The following is an 18,059-nucleotide window of genomic DNA, read 5'->3' on the forward strand; positions in this document are numbered from 1 at the left end:
ACTACGAGCCCCACAAGGCCATGCGGCAAGCCTAAGGAAGGGCCTGCGCCTCAACACAAACTCAACCGCACAAAAGCCCTTGGAAAAAAAAATCAATAAACATTTATTTGATACAGTAATTTTAATACATACAATTGACGGCCCACCACCGCACCACTCTGGGCCAGGGTATGAGGATGGGGACAGATGAACACAAGGCGGGCAGGACCCACGCTCACCTCAAAAACATCTTGCAAATAAAACACTTTGTAGATAGAATATATATGCATGTATATCTATGGTTACAAGTGATAGCCAGAAATGCACTTGTGTAATGAGAACTGTATTAAAACCAAACCAAGGAACCCAAAGTTTAGGAGGCGCTGCAGTCAGGTATGAGGGGTGACCTGGGAAACCAGGCCTCCAGGGCAAAGGGCCTGGGTTCTACCCAACAGGGGACGCAGGAATGACTCTCCCCTCAGAACCACTATGGAGACAGGAAGGCCCCAAAGCCCCCAGGAGGCACCAATATCTGCCTGTGCAGGAACATAAAGTGCACCCTGGTTCTGCATGAAATGTCTGCCCTTGGCACTTTTCTGTTTTTTAGGGCAGGGCAAGCGCTGAGCCAGAGGTAGATCTGTAGAGACCCTGACTTTTGCATTTTGCCAAGGACCCAGGGTTTGTTTGGGCCTCTAAGTCCAAGCCCACCACCTCCTGGAGATCTGCCATGATGGTCCCTCTGAGGGTCTGTGTAGGCTGGTAGTCACCTTTGGGCCAGAGTAGGAAGGTGGGCAGACTAATGAACCCTGCCCAGGGAGGGCCTTACTACCTTAGAAGAGTTTTACAGATTAGCTTGCCAAAACCCCTTACCAGCCACCACCAGCTGGTACCTATCCAACTGCCGCCTTTGACAGCTGCCCCCCACCCACCTCAAAGACAAAGGAGTTAAAGTGCTAAACATCAAGTGACCAGAACCCCAAGTCCCATATCAAGGTTTTGAGGCATGTCCTGGAAACTCAACCCCCAGCAAAACCCAGGTCCTACTTCTTCCTTCAAGTGCCAAGTACCTGAGAGGCTGAGGTGGATGGTCACACCCCACAGAGGTGTTGTGAAAGTACACTTGGGCCCCATTCCCTTCTGCAATTGCACACCACCACCCAAAAGCCCCAGCCTACCCTTTGACCTTTGACACTGGATTTTACCCACCTCTGTGACCACCCTCTGATCATGTCAAAGGTGTGTAGGAATTGAAGAGTCCATTCAATACCCCCAGCATATCACGCCAGGGTTGCCTAGAGTCAGAGCTTTCCTAGATAGGAGTGTATAAAAGACTCCATCCCAAATCTCCTTGGAACTCCTCCCCCTGAGATTAGGGGGCAGGTGCCAGTCAGTACTACAGCCCAGCTCTACCTTCGGCACCAGGTAACCCTTAGCACCAAAACATAAAATTGTTGAGTTTTGTATAAAAAAGAAAAAACAAACAAACAAAAAAAAAAACCCCAGAATTTTAAAAAAGGTTGCTACTTGTCACAGCAACAAGACTGCCATCAACAACATCCAGGAGACACACACAGGCAAATATCAAAATTCACATCGTCCAGGATCAGAAGCAGAGGACTCAAGTCCACCCCTACCCACACTGGGAAAAGCCTGTTCTCACCCCCTCCAGCCTTCTTCTGGTGTGGCTCACAGAGTGGTGGTTAGGGTTAGAAAGTAGAACCAGGAAGGAGGCCAGATCTCTCTTCCAGGCCTTGCCCAACCTGCAGACCCTGTTATCCTCAGGGCCCCTAAAGGGGTGGGACCCAGCCTAGAGCCACTACACTGGCTGAGACCCCATCTTTCACTATCCTTTAGTTTCTGTATCAATGACTGACTGCCACTAGATACTGAAAGCAGTTAAAGCAGGGGGAAAAAAAAGAGGGCTTCCATGGAACTTGGTTTATGGGCCCACCTAGCATGGCAGACATAAGCAGTCTCTCATAGGCGCTACTCCTGGGCTAGAGGCTCCTTCTGGCCAGCCTCTGCTTCACATGGCTGTGGTCCCAGGGAGGCATGCCTCAGGGTGCCAACAAGATCAGAAACTAAAGGCTGGAGGTGGAGCATTCTAGTCCTTTGCTCTCAGGTTGGTAGCTATGGGTCTGGGCCTCCCTGAAGGTAGAACAGACAGAATTCTTTCCTTGCCTGGAAGGCTACATACTCTACCATGACCACACCTGTCAGTAGGGTGAGGCCTGAAACACAGCAGAAATGACAGAGGAGGGGAGTAGGCCCAGAGAGGTAGAAAACAGAAGCAAGGGGGTCATAAGTGGATGCAAGAGGACAGATGGGTGGGTGGCTGTCAGGGCAGCATGGCAGTAGCTAGACAGGGTCTGTCCTGGGAGGTAGCTGGGAGTTACTGGAGATCCAGTGTTGGGTGGAGGTGAGGCCTAAGTGATGGCAGCCAGGCTGCTCAGGTGCCTCATCAGCCCACAATTATGGGTCACCAGGAATGTCTGAGCCTTGAGGGAGTCAGAGTGGGGACCCTACTGGGCCAGAGGGAGGTGGAGATAGGGGCCATTTGGCTGTTCAAGCACACTTCATGCCCCATGGCACCAAAGCTCTAGATTTTGCCAGGCCCAAGAAAGTCCTTGTAGGGATGGCTGGGCCCCCAGCCTATTGCACTTTTGCTGCTGCCCCTGGCACTCCTGGGGAGCCCCACCTAGCCACATGAGGCAGCCTAAACAGAGGAAGGACCACTTTCAGGGAGATCAGAGTGGTTTGCCAACCCTCTGGACAGATGGGTATGTGTGTGGAGGTGGAGGACAGGTCTGGAACTGGCTCCCCTAATCTGGACAAAGTTGGGCATGGTGGCTAGGCCCTGCCCACTAGGCTCACTTTTCAGGTGCCTTCCCAGCTCCAGCCTTCTTCCCAGTAGAGCCTCGGGCCCCCTTGTCCCTGCCTCCTGGGGGCCAGTCATCCCTGTTTGGTGGCAGCTTAGATGCTGGCTCCTCAGGGGCCCGTTCCTTGGGCTTACGGCCCCGCTTCTTTCCTCCCGACAGACTTTTCTTCTTCTCTTTCCTAGGCATCAAGGAGTTCTGGCTCTTGTGTTTGGGAGGTGGGTCAGCTGAGGTCCGGAACCAATTCTAGGGAGAGAAAACTTGCAATCAAGACTGGGGACCTTGATCCAAAGCTATAGGCCCAGCTCTTTCATTAATTTTTTTTTTTAATTTTTATTGTTTTTTCTTTTTTTGGTGTGTGTGTCTGCATGTGGGTATGTGCATGTGAGTGCAGGTGCCTATGGAGGCCAAGGCCAGGGAGCCGGAGCTATGGACAGTTGTGAGCCTCTTGACATAGTTGTTGAGAAACAAACTTAGATCCTCTGGAAGAGCAGAAAGTACTCTTAACCACTGACACATTTTTCCAACCCACCTAAACTATTTTTTGGTCGGGCATGCAACTGCTAGGAAGTGGCAGAAGACAGGGTTTCCCCTGCCTCGGTAGGCTCCACTCAGTGGCTGGGTACCAAGCTGGGGAACCCCAGACTATTCTTTTTGCTTTTTCTTTTTTCTTCAAGATGTATCACCCCATGCTCTTGACACTTCAGGAGATATGAACTGTATTTTGAGAAGATAACACCAGATTTTTCAGTGTACACCATCTGAACCACCTGTTTTCCACCACCCATCCCTAAGGCCAGTCTCCAGGTCTGTAAGCCCAGAAGATAACTTTCTTTTTTTTTTTTTTTTTTTTTTTTCTTTTTTTTTATTCTTTTCAGAAGATAACTTTCATACCTCTGCATGGGTCTTAAGGATGTGATACTTGACACCGCTCTCAGAGCTGAACTCTTTGGGACATAGCAGGCAGCGGTACTTCCCCACCAGGTGGTCCCCCTGCAATGCACAGTGGTCCAGTACCCAACCTTCGGAAGATTCAAAGCACCCACATCTGGTCCAAGCCCTTATCCTGCTGCTAAAAGGTTAGGACTGGGGTCAGCCAGAAAGAAGCTGCACTGTCTTCTAGGATGTGTGTCAATGGTAGGTTTAGGGAAACATTACCCTGCAATAGAAGTATTAAGCCATCCCTGCTATAGGAGTAGGAAATAAGAGAAGGGTAGGATGAGGCAGGTGCTGTAGGGATAGGTCATAGTCTTTTGATGAATGTCCTCATCTCAAGCCAAGTGTGCCCTCTGCTCAGGTCAGGATGAACACTTATATTACATAAGATAAGGAGACTCCAGGGCAGGATTTGGAACCAAACGACTAGTGTAGGGAACAGAGAACGATTCTGGGCCACCTGTTGAGTACCTATTAGTCTGTGAGATCATATGAAGTGGAAGGGTAGGGGTCTTACACCTATACGGGTAAACCCTTGGTAAGAGAGAGCTGGGAGTGCCCAGTGCCCCACCTAGCCATGGGGATAATCCCAGAACTGACCTTGCTGCAGCTGGCAAGATGGGCCTTGAGGCCGGACACACTGGAGTAGATGGCTTCACAGCACTGCAGGCAGGAGACAGCTGTGGAGGAAGCCCTCCCACAACCCCATACAGGGACACCCACCCTCAACCCCAGAGCACTCTGGGGCTTCTCTGAGGGCAGGTCCCCAGAGCCCTGGATTTGGGCAGAGTGGGTAGATAGGTCCCCAGGTTGAAGTCCCTTTTGTTGACACGGTATCTACAGGAACGCAGGGTCAAAGATAGGCTGGCCACACTAAAGATGGTTACTTCCCAATAGGACACTCACTGTCTTAACCTCTACTGTTACCTGAATGGCCAAACCCAAGCCTTCTATCCTAGAGCCCCAACACCCCACTCCCACTATATGCCGGTCCCAGCTTACATCATTGGGACAGTTCACATGGCCTTTCTCCTTGACTTCATTCTTCCATGCCTCCAGCAGCTGAGGGTTAAGTGTAGGGAGGCCTGGCCGAGTATAGTTGAGCTGCAAAGCCAGGCACAGCACCAGGTAAGCTTCAGGCTGAGGTACATGCTGCTTTGACACAATGCATGTGCTTCTGCAGCAGGCTCATGACCCCTTCACAGATGGGGTTAGTAGATGGCCAAGATTACAAGAACATGGCTGCCACAGGGGAATTAAATGAGGCCTGTCCTGGTCAGAGACCAAGAAGTTGGGGGAGCAATTAGGGAATGACCAAGGGCCAAGATCCTGCCCATCCCTTAGATGGGCCACTCACCCGTGCAGTCTCAGGCACAAGGTCATCCTTCATGCGCCGTTTGGTCCAGTCACGGGCCAGCTCATCCTCTGCAATCTCCTGTAGATGGAACACGGCAACCTGGGCCGATGTGCGACGGATGCGACCACTTGGGGTCCGTTCTACTCCAAGCAGGTCCTCAGCCTCAGGGATTTTGTCTGTGGGCTCCTCAGGGGGCTAGGTGGCAAGGATACACAGAGGCCAGTATAAGCCATGGAGAAGGAAGGCATCCAGAGACTAGGAGTTAGAGTTGGCATGAGTTCTAGGCCATTTGTGGTCTCTGCATGCACATCGTGGGAGATATAGACACAAGAAAAACAAGACACTAGTGCGTGCACCAGGCTCCCATCCTTCCTCTTAGGACACACAAGACTATGGATCACTAAAGGCGGGGATTACACCTATCAGGGAGCACATGAACTCACAAATACATGCATGACACAACACAGGCCACTAGAGGATGGACATGGTAGATTATAGGTCACTCACCGGGGCTGTATGCTCTGAACGCACATGATAGTCATGGCCAGCCTTGGATCGGTAAGTCTTGCCACAGTGGGTACAGGGAAAGGAGGGACTGTCTACCTCACATGCTGGCTTCCCACAGCGCCGCTGGTGATACTGATAACCCATGAGGCTGGAGAAGGCGGCTCCGCAGCCCTGGGGATCCAGGTCAGAGACCAGGTAAGCAATCATCCAGCCCAAGTCCTAAACTCCCCCATATGGCTTAACACAGACCTCCTGGGGGCAACGTAGGCGTCCCATCTGCTTCAGCACCTTTCGAAGCCTCTCTCGCTCCTCCTGTTCTCCCCCTTCAGAGGCCTCAGCATCAGTGGGCTGAAGACAGAGCAAGCCTCAGACCTGATGCCAGTCAGGAGTTTAGGGCCACAGATCCAAAATCAAGCATAGAGGAGCAGTAGTGGAATGAGAGGTCAGCAGTCAGGGCTAGAGAGGGAGCTGGGGGTCAGGCAGCATACCTTGGCACTGTGTTCAGCCATGGTGTGGTAATTGAGACCAGCCTTGGACTTGAACTGTTTCCGGCAGTGCTGGCATTTGAGTGCTTCCTGCAACTGTAGACATGGCCTAACTATGAGAAATCCATCAAAGTCAGGGGATCTTCCCTCCCAGTACCTTGGGGGGTAGGGGCGGGGGCAGGAGGCTTACCTTATGACATACTTCCATGTGTTTTTTGAGCCCCACGAGGGTCTTCCGGGTAACCACATTGCAGGTGGGGCAGACAGCCTCCCCCCGTTCATGGATGGCTCGCTGCCACTGCTCCTCAGGGCCACCTGTGAGGCAGGGCCAGGCCTCAGGCTTGTGGGGCTCCTGAATGCCCTGGACTCCAGGGGCAGCCCCCATGCCTTTGCTACAGGATCCAGCCCACCATGGAGACCTGTCCTGGGTCCTGCCAGGCAGCCCCCACCTGGGGCTGGGTGGGCCACAGGAGCTGGTGCCTCCTTGCTGACAGTGACAGGGGTGGCCAGCACCTTCTTCCGCACTTCCTCAGAGCCTGATCCTTCTTGTTTCTTGGAGCGATGAACTCGGGCCTTGTCCTCAGCTTTGGCCAGGCCTGTGTGTATACACAATGTGGATAAGACATATGGACTAAATACTAACATACTTAGTCCCAGAGGTCTCCAACTAGCTGGGGTCTTACCTTTGAGCCCAAAGGTCCCTGAGATAGATGGCTGCTCCCCTGTGAATTTCTTGGGTGTTTTCTGTTTCCTTCCTGACTCAGGGGAGAGAAAATGAGTGCCAAGATTCTGGTCACATAACCATTTAAAGGCCAGAGCCCATCACGGCCAGTTTCCCAGTGCTCTTATCTTACTGTGCTTTGTGCGCTCTGGGTCCTCCTCTGGCTGGGACGTTGGGTCTGCAGGCTGAAGTGCCTCTTTGCCCATTAAAGGCCTACTTCCTGGCAGTAGGGAGCTGTTGCTGGGATCTGTACCCAGCTGGAAAGTCACACTCTGGCCCATGGTGGATGGGCCATACTCTCCATTCTCTGGCCTTGCCTGCTTGGGCAGGATGGGGCAGGTGTCCAAACTCTCTGCAGCCCTGCAAGTGGCAGGTAAGGTGAGGTCCAGGCGAACCCAGTGGCCCTCTCACCCCCCAGGCACATCTGACAACTTACCACCCAAAATGACTTCCTGTACCTTTTTTTATTGCTGTTCTTGCCTGTAGCACGAGGTGTTTTGTTCTCAGATTTGGTCAGCAATACCATTTTGCAGGGTGGTGTGTGTCTGCTGATGGCAATGGGCCTGCTGACCGGCACTGGCTTGCTGACCACAATGGGCCTGCTGACTGGTACTGGCTTGGTGAGTGGCACAGGTTTTGTAACTGTCACAAGCTTGGTGACCGGCATGTGTTTGGTGAGTGGCACAGGTTTGGTGATTGGGATGGGCTTGGTGACTGGCACAGGCCTAGCGACTGGCATGGGCCTACTGACTGTGACAGGCTTGGTGACTGGCATAGGCCTGCTGACTGTGACTGGCTTACTGATGCCAATGGGTTTGCTGACTCCCACTGGTTTGCCAACAGTAACAGGTTTGCTCACTCCGATGGGCTTGCTGACCCCAACAGGCCGGTTGATGGTGACCGGTCGGCTGACTGGGCCAGGCTTAGGGGCAGGCAGGGGATGGTCCATGTGATTCCAAATCCGGTGCTTCTCCAGCTGGGTCTTGGAGGTGAATGCGGCCTCGCAGAAGGGGCAAGGGAAGGCCAGCCTATCTGAGATAGCACCCTGGGCAGGGAGGGTAGGTGTGGGATGGGGCCCCGGGGGCCTCTGCCCAGATGCACTCCCAGGCCTCCTCTTCCCCGACCCACAGCCCCTTACCCCTTGGCACCGCTGATAGTGGTACTTGAGCCCGTAGATGCTGGGGAACTCTAGCCAGCACCCTGAGTTTGGACACTTCACCCTTGAGTGTGCCTTGAATTCATCTTTCCACTGGTTCATCAGGGAGAGCTGGACAGAGAAAAAGGCCAAGCTGCTGACCTGCAGCTACCCAGACTCAAAGCTCCCCGAAACCAAATGAGCCCTTTAATCTCAAGAGCAGAGCAAGTATTCAAGCCATGCTGCAGATCTATGCTGTGGACTACCAACATAGCCCACTGGGACCTTATAACCGTCAGATGTAAGGGCCCTAAGCCACATGCTGAAACAAGCTGGCATAGGATGTGTACAGGGCAGGTAAGGGAAGGGCTGTGGCCTTCACAGGCTGAATAGTATGAGCTCCTCATCCCCCAAGAGAGCTCACAGGAATATCTCGGAGAGCGTGGTTCTCAGCTTTCGGCCTCCCTTTTTTCTTCCCTTCTGTCCTGTCACTGGCAGTGTTTCCGGGGTCAAAGCAGAGTGAGGCCTGGCTAGGGACTGTATGTCCACTGTGGACCACTGGCATACCTGCAGCACAGGAGACAGCAAGGCTCAGTGGCTGCATAACATCACCAACCCCCAAGGGGCAGCAAGCCCAGACCAAGTCTTACTTTACCCATACCAAGGCCCAGGGGCTATAGTTAACCTAAGACAAGAGCCTAAGCCTCAGGCTGTCTAATAATCTCCACCCCATGAAGGTCGTCAGGATACCCCAAAAGGTAGCCTACTCTACTACTGGCTATCTGTATCTTCTAGAATTGATTTCTGCTCTAGCTCCTCACCCAGCTTTGGTGGGTCCTGCAACATGGGAAGCTGGACCTCCTTCCGGCTGCCACCCTTTCCAGATCCACTTTTGCTGGACCCTTGAAGCCGGCGGCCTCCTCCAACACAGAAGGATTCAGTCATCTCTATAGAGCAAGTGCACAGATCTATGAACTGAATGGGCCCAACCCAGGACTTTCACTGGGGCTATCCTAGAGGCCCACAATAGGCCTCTCTAGCCTTGGCCTCCTTTATCTATCACATCAAAAAGTAATGGAGACTTCTAACTCAGGGAAGGGGGTTTGCACAGACAAGGTCTCTCCAAATAACCCAGAAGGCATGAACAGTGTGGAAAGAGTTGAAACTCTTGCTACATTTGACACACTCACCTCACCCTCATCTAGACACATAGTACCACAGTGTGCAAAGGATCAGGTGGAGCCTGTGTTCAGAAAAGGCCTATGCAATAGGAAGGAGATTGACAATATCCCTCTTGGGGGACAATTAACAACAGTAATGGTTGCTGGCAGCCACACCATGATGCCTCAGGGACACCTTCTCCTCAGGTCCCTGGCCCCTGCCCATCCAGATAACATGTGATACTAACTTACCCAGATGGGCACCCTTGACGACCTCTGCATGGACACAGAAGAAAGCCAATGTGGGTGTTGAAGGCCACTTCCTCACCACATGCATCCATCTCTTGTGGGCAAAGTTAAGACCCCCCTGGAACTCCATTTTGGTCCCCATGCTTGCTCAGCCATCCTACCTGCCTGTCTTCTCAGCCTTCTGTGTAGTCAGGGCCCCTCCACCCAGATGGAAGCACTGGTTCAGTCCCTGAGCCACCACAGGCTAGCAGGCCACCATTTCTGCTATTCCCAACTTCTTGGTTCCTTGCCTAGGAACCCACTTCAGCTAAATAAGTTATGGCCAATACTGGCCCAAGCTCCAGAGCCTGCCAGGCTGAAGCCACAAAGCATACTGGGGGCGGGGGTGAGGGCTCCAGGGATCTATTCTGCTTGGGACATCTCATACCCTGAAAACTGAGGGGGGCCCTGAGCATAGCCATGTAGAGGCCTCTCAGAGGCCCAAAACCACAGAAGGGGGCGGTACCAAAGAGCAAGGTTCAAGCCGGTGAGCTTGACAGTTTTTGATCAACTCCAATCAGAGGGGATGTGTAGGGGCTGCTATATCCAGGAGCACTCAGGTTAGAGGTCAGGACAGTCACTGTCCACCGCCAAGGGCAACACCCCATCCTGGGCCTAGGGGAGGGAGGGTCTTAAATCAACCAAAGTTCTCTGGGTGTCCTCGCTTTGTAGCTTCAGAAGGAAACGGGTCATCCAGAATCCTGATAACATTTGAGGCCACGCGTAAAGGGCCTGCTACACCCTTCCAGTCTTTCAGTGCCTGGGCAGAGATCAGAGTTAGGGGTAAAGCACGGTCGCCAGAGTAGGAGGAAAATCCCTCCACCACCTGGGGTCCCCAGGATCTCGCTTGTAGCCTCCAGAGAAGAGGGCGCCTCCGCGGACTCAGGCCACTCGCCTGGCGTGGCCAGCGCTGCCAAGAGGAGCACCTGAAGGCCCGTGGCCACCCACCTGTCACCTGAGGCCGGACACGGGCTGCAGCCTGGCCCGGAAGCGCCGACCGCGGGGGGGCGAAGGCAGTGAACCAAAATGGCGACTTTTTCTGGAGAAGGAGGAGGCGGGAGGACAGCGCCGGCGCGGGGAGCGGGGCGCGGCGCGGCGCGGGTCCGGGCGCGGCGGGGAGGCAGGCTGGGCACACAGCTGGTGCGGGGCGCGGGATGGCGCCGGGGCCGCGGTAGGGCGAGCAAGGCCGGCGCTTACCTGTAGCGCCCAACGAGTGCGGCCGGGCCAGGCCGGAGCCGGAGCCGGGGCCGGGCCGGGGCGCGGGGCGCGGGGCGCGGGGTCCGGGCGGCGCACACTGCGCGCCGTGCTGCGCACATGCGCGCTCCCGCCCCTCCCACCTTTGACAGTTTTACTGCTGGGGGGGGGAGGGGGCGAACTCTCGCGGTATTCACGCGGCAGCCGCTGCGGGGAAGGGGCCGGTGGGGCCTGCCTGCTTCTTGAGGCTGTGAGATCAGTATCCTTGGTGGTACTTCTCTCCAGGCCTGTCACGAGTGCCTAGGGCAGGAGTCGCTTTGTGGACAGTCCAGTAAACTGAGGCATGTCCGGAACTCTGGACACGACCCCAGACCCTGTCTCACAGAGTAAGCAACCTGACTGGTTGCGCTTGCTGAAGTAGATCCTATGAAGGAAGGCTGCCGTAATAGACCTCCGATCATAGACTGACAGGGCGTGCCCAGTCTCTAACTGTCCCTGTGGCCACCTTAGTCAATCTAGACACTGTAAGACTATTGGGCTTTATTGGAATTACTATTGAATCAACTCCCATCATTATGAACAGTGGTCCTAGACCAGTGGCCAGTACCTAGCTTCTCTGGCCCAGAGCCTGGGCTGCTAGTGTCAGATCTGGGAGTAATGACATCCCAACCCACAGGATTTAGGAATGAATGAAGCAGAGAGGAATAAATTCTCTTTTGGCAGACTGGGGAGGAGAAGCTGGCTGGCAAGGAGGTAGAGTTGAAGAGCCTGGAGCTCCACAGGAGGCCCAGGGATTGTTCACAACCTCCATCTCCTAGTGAGGAGCTAAGCATTCGGGAGGGAAGAGAAGAAAATTGGGCTTTCATTTGGAAACCACTGTCATCCTGGGCCCCTCTCTGTTTTCTGAAACAGGGTCTCACTGTGTAGCCACTGGCTAGCCTGGAACTCACTTTGTAGACAAGGCTGGCATCAAACTCAGAGATCTACCTGCTTCTGCCTCCCACATGCTGGGATTAAAGGCGCTTGACACCTCTTGCCATTCCACCAGGGTGTGGAACACCAGAATGTTGGTAGGGGTCAGTGTGCAGACTGAGGTACACTCAAGGTCATCAGCTTTCCCTATATAAATCTGAGTGTTCACAATGCCAGTGCCCACAGGTTGGTGTGTGTCTAAGTGACCATGTGTGTCAGGTGGCAGACATGTGTAGGCATCACAATGTCATGGCATACCTGCATGTCCTGTTCTAGGTAAGATTGATGCTTGCCTGTGTGTCAGTATTCAGGTAACTAGATGTTAGGGCATGTAGGATGTGTAGGATATTCAGGTTATGCACATCCACGTGTAACTATGTGTCAGGATTTAAAAGGGCTGAGTTTTTAAACATTTGTGTGTGTGTGTGTGTGTGTGTGTGTGTGTGTGTGTGTGTGCGCGCGCATAGAGTCCAGAAGAGGGCATCAGATACTCTGAAGCTGGAGTTACGGCAGTTGTGAGCTGCCTGAAGTGGGTGCTGGGAACTCAACTCTACAAGAGCAGCAAGTGTTCCTAACCACTGTGTCATCTCTCTAGTCCCACCTCCCTGCAACTGGCTTTTGTGTGTGTCTAGGTGTCGTCATTTTGCAATGCAGTGTGCTATGTGCACCATGTAGTATGCTATGTCTTGTGTATTTGTATTAGTGGTGGGGGATTGTGCATTAGTATTTATGTGCTTGGGTAATTATATCTGTGCATATGGGGATGTTGTTATATATCTTTGTAGGTATCATTGTGTCTGGTCAAATATGCAAGTGTGTTTGTATGTAGTCAGGCATGTCTGTGTGTTGTGGTATCACTGTGTTTGTGGCTTATGGCCCTGTGTTCCTATTTGTATGTCTGATTGCTATGTTCAGGGTGTGTGCTTCATGAGCTATGTATGTCAGGGCCTGGCTGAAAAGTGAGCCCCAACAGATAAATTCCTGAACCTGCAGTGATATTTTATTTGGAAAAACAGGTCTTTGTAGGTATGACTAAAGTTCTTGAGATCTATCTGGATCACCCAAATGGACTCTAAGTATAAAGGAGATATGTAAGAGCCAGAAGAGGATGATCACAGAAATAGATTAATGATGTAGCCTTGAGCCCAGGAATACACTGGCCATTAGCAAGTAAAATAGATAAGGATTCTTCTGTACTTTTAGAGGACCTCTGTTTCTGTTTCTGTGCTGAGGATCAAACCTAGCTCTGGGTCACAAACCATGTTCAATATTATTGAGCTACACTCCCAGACCATGAACCAAAGGAATCCATTGTTAGAGCAGCTCCAGACAGCCTCATTCCATGTACCCAGCTGTTGTTCTGAGTATGTCAGGGCTTTTGTGTCCCAACTGGGGTAACATCCTCAGGATCTCTACCTAAGATCTTGTTTGCCCTGGGGTCTTGGAGTTACCAAGTAGTGTCTCCAGAATGCAACACTATTGCCCTCTAGTGGTTCTACCTGTAGACATTGTCCTAAACACCCCTTTGCTCCTCAGAGATCCAACACTGGTGGCATTTGAGAACCAGATTTATTTCTGATTTTTTTTTTTTTCTGGTCAGAGTATAAAAAAAGTGACCAAAAACCAAGGAAGACAGGACAGGAGCATAGGGTAGAAAAGACAGAGGGAGGAGAAAGAAGGCAGAGAGAGCCCTCTGGTTGCAGGAACAAGGACTGGGGGACTCTAAAGGCAGGCAGACACAACAAGGTGGTCCTTCCATGGGTAGAGGGCATACAGGATGGGAGATGCCAGGTCAGTGGCCCAAATTAACTGTAATGAGCAACCTTGAATTGAGGCCAGCTTCTGGCACACAAAGGGGACTGGAGGCTGAGCCTCAACTGTCCCTGAGATTTTAGAGTCCCTGGGAAAGTTAGTAGAGGGCAGAGTGCGAGTGAGCTGCCAGGGGCATCCTCACTGTCCTTCTTGGCAGCACCAGCCCCCAAATACCCAAGGGAGGGTTGTTCAGGTATCTGGTGACACATGAGAGGAACAGCCCTACATAATTAAATTATAAATACAGATTTTCTTGGGAGAGCCACAGAGGTGTACACACACACACACACACACACACACACACACACACACACACACACGTTTCTTCAAGATGGTCTCTAAGAGCCAGGGAATAGGGAAGATGCTTAAGAGCAAGACTTCTTCAAAGGTAAGGTTGAGAACATTGCTGAACTGGTGGGCTGTGAATGGAGTCGCCTGTGCAGCTCTGGAGTCCGTGTTGTGCCACATACTAGCTTTGGAGCTTGAGCATCTTGGACCCCTTTCAACTTCAGATCACGCGAGTGGATAGGGTAAGCTGAAGTTTCGTAACCACTGAGTGAAGCACATGGCCTGATACCTAGCTGGGCTGATGACCATCACTGTGGACAACAGGTTGAACCTGCTGTACTCTGAGAGGGTTAGGGAAGGGATACACCAGAAAGAGAGCCAAGCAAGCTTGTCCCGCTGTGTAGCTGACCTGGAGGTGCCTGGGGAAAACAGAATTAAAAGACTTAAGGGGAGGGGGGACTCATGACTCAGAAGATGGGGGATGGTCACATGTTGGAGGGAGCATAAATAAACAGACTCCCTGGGAGTCTGGGGACATTCAAACCCCACTCTCACTCCAGGCAGCTGCCCTGTTTGCTGCCAGCAGCACCAGGGGGTGGACCTGGGCTTGGATCCCAGAAGAAGGGTCTTCAAGCAGGCAGCGACCACCCACCCAGCCACAGGGCAGAACCTATAGTGCCTCTCCAGAGGAACCTGGAGGTGGTAGTCCTGCCCCTCCCTGTTCACTGGGCTAGGTTTAGCCACTAGGATCCAAAGGGGCTGTAGGGCCAGCTCTGCCTCATCCTTGGCTGTGGGCTCTGGTCACAGTGTTGGGGTCTGGGGTCCAAGTCTAAGCAGCAGCTAGGACATGTTTCCGAAGGAAGCTGTAGGATGGATAGGAGGGAGAGTTGGATTTTTGCACACCCCAGGATGGTCCTTACCAGATGCCCCCAGCCACTCTTCTATGGTCAGAATAGTCATCTTACACCCTCAGCCTAGTCCCTTCCCCTAACCCGGTGGTACTCTAGGTCCCTGCTACTAACCTTGGCTGAGCAGCTGCAGGCTCCGCCCCTCCTCGCGCACCTGCAGGTGCAGTACCTGCTGCAGCACCTCCTGCCTCTGGGCCTCTTGGGTCAACCCCATTCTCTGCAGCTTATCTGCATTCAGTCGAAGCAGGGCTCGGCCTAGGAAGAGAGAAGGAAGAAGGCAGTGAGGCAAAGTAGATAGGCCACATAATAAGACTCTCCAAAAACAAACCAACAACCCACCAAAGACTAAGAAAGTAGAGTAGGGATTTTTAAAGGGAGAAAGGCAGAGAAAGACAAGATTGATCAAAAGATAGAGGCCAATCAAAGAAACATCAAAAGACAGAGCAGAGAGACTGGGAGAGGCAGAGAGGGAGAGACACAAACAGCAGAGGTACAGAAAGGAGGCTCACTCTGGAGGATACAAGTGAAGACAAGGCTGACTGAGTGAGGTGGAGGCTCTCTTGAGCATCCTGGTCCTCCCTAACCCATGACCAACCATACCAGTGATGGCATGCTGGGAGAAGGCCTCGACATAGACGAGGTAGTTGTGAGGACAATGCTTCTTGAGCCACTTGCAAACGTCCTGCTGGCTCCACAAGACCACTGGCCTTGTCAGGCCACCCAGTGAAGGGCTTGTATGGTACAAGCCATAGTGATCAGAATACAGCCGAGCCTGCAGGTAGGGAGGTAAGGTCAGTAGAATGAAGGCCATAAAAATTGAAGGCAAGGGCTAAGATTAGGCAGGGTAGGTACCTGGGGTGTCTCTGAGCCTGGTTGCTGAAGAAGCTTGACTGGCCTGCTGCTGGATGCCCTCTGGCTACGGGAGTCATGCCAGGTGAGGCTGGTGCCTGGTGTCCGAGGCAGGTGGCAGGGTATGTTCTCAGCTGATACTGTGTGCTCTAGGAGGGTCTGGCAGAAGCTGAAATGGGCAGTGGCTGTATGCAGGGATTCCTAGTCAGAGTGGTTAGGGGCAGGCTCCTCCCTTGTGAACCACTTCCTGAAAAGTAAATCTTCTTTCTACCAAGGAGTGGGTAATTTTCAAGAGTTATCTTGAAGACTTCTTTCAGAAGATAAAGTAGACATGCCTTTATCAGCTGATAGCTCACACTCTACCCCCAAGTGTGCTTAGATTGGAGGATGCACCTCCCTATAGTCAGGTCAGGGGAGCCGTCTTCAGGGCTGCCTTGACTTGCTTTGCCCTTGCCTTGGGCTGGCACATAAGCCTCCCACATGTCATTCAAGACCAGAGTGTATACACACATCTATGTCTTCAACAGTCACTAAGTATGATTCATTGACAAAAAGTTTGAACTTGGCCAGGCATGCCTTTAATCTCAGCCCTCAGGAGGCAGAGGCAAGTGAATCTCTGTGAGTTCGAGGCCAGCCTGGTCTACAAAGCAAATTCCAGGACAGGCTCCAAAGCTACACAGAGAAACCCTGTCTCAAAAGACCAAAAAAAAAAAAAAAAAAAAAAAAAAAAAAAAAAAAACACTTTGGGGAAGCTGACAACAGGAACTTCCCGGACACATGCTTGATTTCCCTTCTGTGTGGCTTCTGCAGGGCCTACCTCAGAACAACCAGTGTGAATAGGGTGTCAGGTAGGAATGGACTGGTCAGTACAGTTGTACTGGGGACCTTCTTCCCCCCACTAATTCATTGCACTTGTTAAGTTAGTTTTAGAGTCATTTACAGGAATTACTGCTGACATGAGTCTGGGGACGACCTATGTCTGGATCCCTAAGGCTTGCCAGGTCTTGGCACATAGAAAGCACCCATAAGCACTGCATACGGACAGATAATTCTATGTGTGCCTGCAAGCCAAAGAAGAAAGAAAGTGGGCTTAAGAAGTGTGTGGCCACCACTCAGAGGGTAGCCTGTAGTACTTTAAGACTTATTCTAAGTGAGGAGCAAGGTCCAGGGAATAGGCACTGTAGTCTGAGGGCTTTGCAGGGCCTTCCCTGGACTAGGGCTAGGATGCACCTCATAAGGGGGAAACCAGTTCAACATCTTAGCTCTAGCCAGTTGCACCTGCCAGGGCTGCCCAGGCCCCGCCTATTTCCTCTGGGCACCGGGCCAGGGTCTGTCTTTCCCAACCTCAACCTCTGAATTATATGCCTCGGCCCCAACGTTAGGGCTTGGGGAGGATTTTCTCTGTGTGAAGTAAAGGGTGATCAGAGTGTGGTGTCAGCTTAGTGAAGAAGCTTCTGCCAGTCATCCCCACCCCAAGCCAAGGCCTGAGACTGATCGCCGCACTCCTTCCAGTCCTCCTGCCCCGTAATGCTGGACAAAGACTTCCCCTCGGTGGCCGCCCCCGGAAACCCTCTGAGTCCAGCCCCAGTACTCTCCTTGGGCCCCGGTACTCCTCCCGCTCCTACCCCACCGCCCACGATATTCCTTCCTGCTCCTGGGTCCATCCCAGCTCACCGTCCACATCCGGGCGCTCCCCGAAGCCTGTACGCACAGCCCCGGCGCGAGCTCGCGGGGGGCTCAGCTTTGACCTCAGCTCGGTGAACATGGAGCCCGCCAGTGCGCGGCTTGGGTACACGCCCCTCGCGGCGTACCAGGGGGCCAGTGCGGCCGATGGGCAACGCGCACCGCGTCCCCACCCGCCGGAGCCAGCCGAGCCCAAGCCGGTCCCCGCGGCCCGGGAGTCTGCGCGGCAAAGCACCTGCCGCCCAGCCCTGGGCGCAAGGCGCGCTCCGGGAGCTCGGAGGTGTATCGGCGGCGCGCGGGGCTGCGTATGCTAAGGGTGTCCGCCAGGGCAAAAGGCGTCCTTGCGCACCTGGGTGCGACTCTGCGGACCAGCCTCTCCTGCAACGTACTGGAGGGTCTTTGCAGTTGGCAAGCGAGGAACTGCCGATCCCCTCGGTGTAGTAGTGGTGGGGGTCCTAATCACACCTGTGGCCTTTTACTTACCCTGTCCAGCCAAGGGCCGGATCAATCTCTCCCAAATACCCGTGTGTACTAACTTATTCATCCCCTTTTTAAATTTTATGAATGTTTTGCTCGAATGTATACGTCTGAACACCATTCTCATACCTGGTGCCCAGAAGCGGACATTGGATCCCCTGGCACTGGGGTTAGGGTCAACTGTGAGCTGCCATGTGGATGAACCTATGTCCTCTGCAAAAAAATGAGAAGTACTCTTAATCACTGAGCTGTATCTCCAGTCCCACTTGCTCATTCTTTACTGAAGCATTCTCTTATCTCAGACCCACTTCCCAGAGACACTAGCTGACTCTTGCCTACAGGCCACTATGCTTTGAACTCCAGGCAGTACTACGCCTCTCGGTTGAGCCACTGAATCAAGCTCAGTTTCCAAGGGTTCGGTGTTCAGACTCA

General features: G+C 52.9%; 2 protein-coding genes across 11 annotated transcripts; both read right to left on the reverse strand.

The window, feature by feature from the left end:
- Window positions 1-102: 102 nt before the first annotated feature.
- On the reverse strand, window positions 103-10,785 carry Znf512b (zinc finger protein 512B). Of its 10 annotated transcripts, none has more exons than XM_076571430.1 (17): window positions 10,642-10,785; window positions 8,818-8,943; window positions 8,421-8,563; window positions 8,000-8,128; window positions 7,320-7,906; window positions 6,995-7,221; window positions 6,824-6,895; window positions 6,551-6,736; window positions 6,331-6,455; window positions 6,144-6,236; window positions 5,905-6,003; window positions 5,656-5,826; window positions 5,149-5,343; window positions 4,794-4,895; window positions 4,392-4,454; window positions 3,750-3,848; window positions 103-3,101 (listed from the first exon to the last, which is right to left on the reverse strand). In XM_076571430.1, the coding sequence occupies exons 2-17, from the start codon at window positions 8,939-8,941 to the stop codon at window positions 2,850-2,852; spliced, it is 2,667 nt and encodes an 888-aa protein (XP_076427545.1). In that variant the 5' UTR covers window positions 8,942-8,943; window positions 10,642-10,785; the 3' UTR covers window positions 103-2,849. The 10 variants fall into 10 exon arrangements, with proteins under 10 accessions (XP_076427545.1, XP_076427546.1, XP_076427542.1 ...); XM_076571431.1 differs by having other exon boundaries at window positions 6,590-6,736; window positions 10,642-10,783; XM_076571427.1 differs by having other exon boundaries at window positions 7,320-8,128.
- Window positions 10,786-13,160: 2,375 nt separating this feature from the next.
- Samd10 (sterile alpha motif domain containing 10) lies at window positions 13,161-17,376 on the reverse strand. Its single transcript, XM_006994586.4, has 5 exons — window positions 17,142-17,376; window positions 15,471-15,652; window positions 15,219-15,390; window positions 14,733-14,873; window positions 13,161-14,573 (listed from the first exon to the last, which is right to left on the reverse strand). Exons 1-5 carry the CDS (start codon window positions 17,230-17,232, stop codon window positions 14,551-14,553), a joined length of 609 nt encoding a protein of 202 aa, XP_006994648.1. The 5' UTR covers window positions 17,233-17,376; the 3' UTR covers window positions 13,161-14,550.
- Window positions 17,377-18,059: the final 683 nt, after the last annotated feature.

Source organism: Peromyscus maniculatus, chromosome 4, assembly GCF_049852395.1.
Source record: "Peromyscus maniculatus bairdii isolate BWxNUB_F1_BW_parent chromosome 4, HU_Pman_BW_mat_3.1, whole genome shotgun sequence".
In the NCBI taxonomy this organism is placed as follows: domain Eukaryota; kingdom Metazoa; phylum Chordata; class Mammalia; order Rodentia; family Cricetidae; genus Peromyscus; species Peromyscus maniculatus.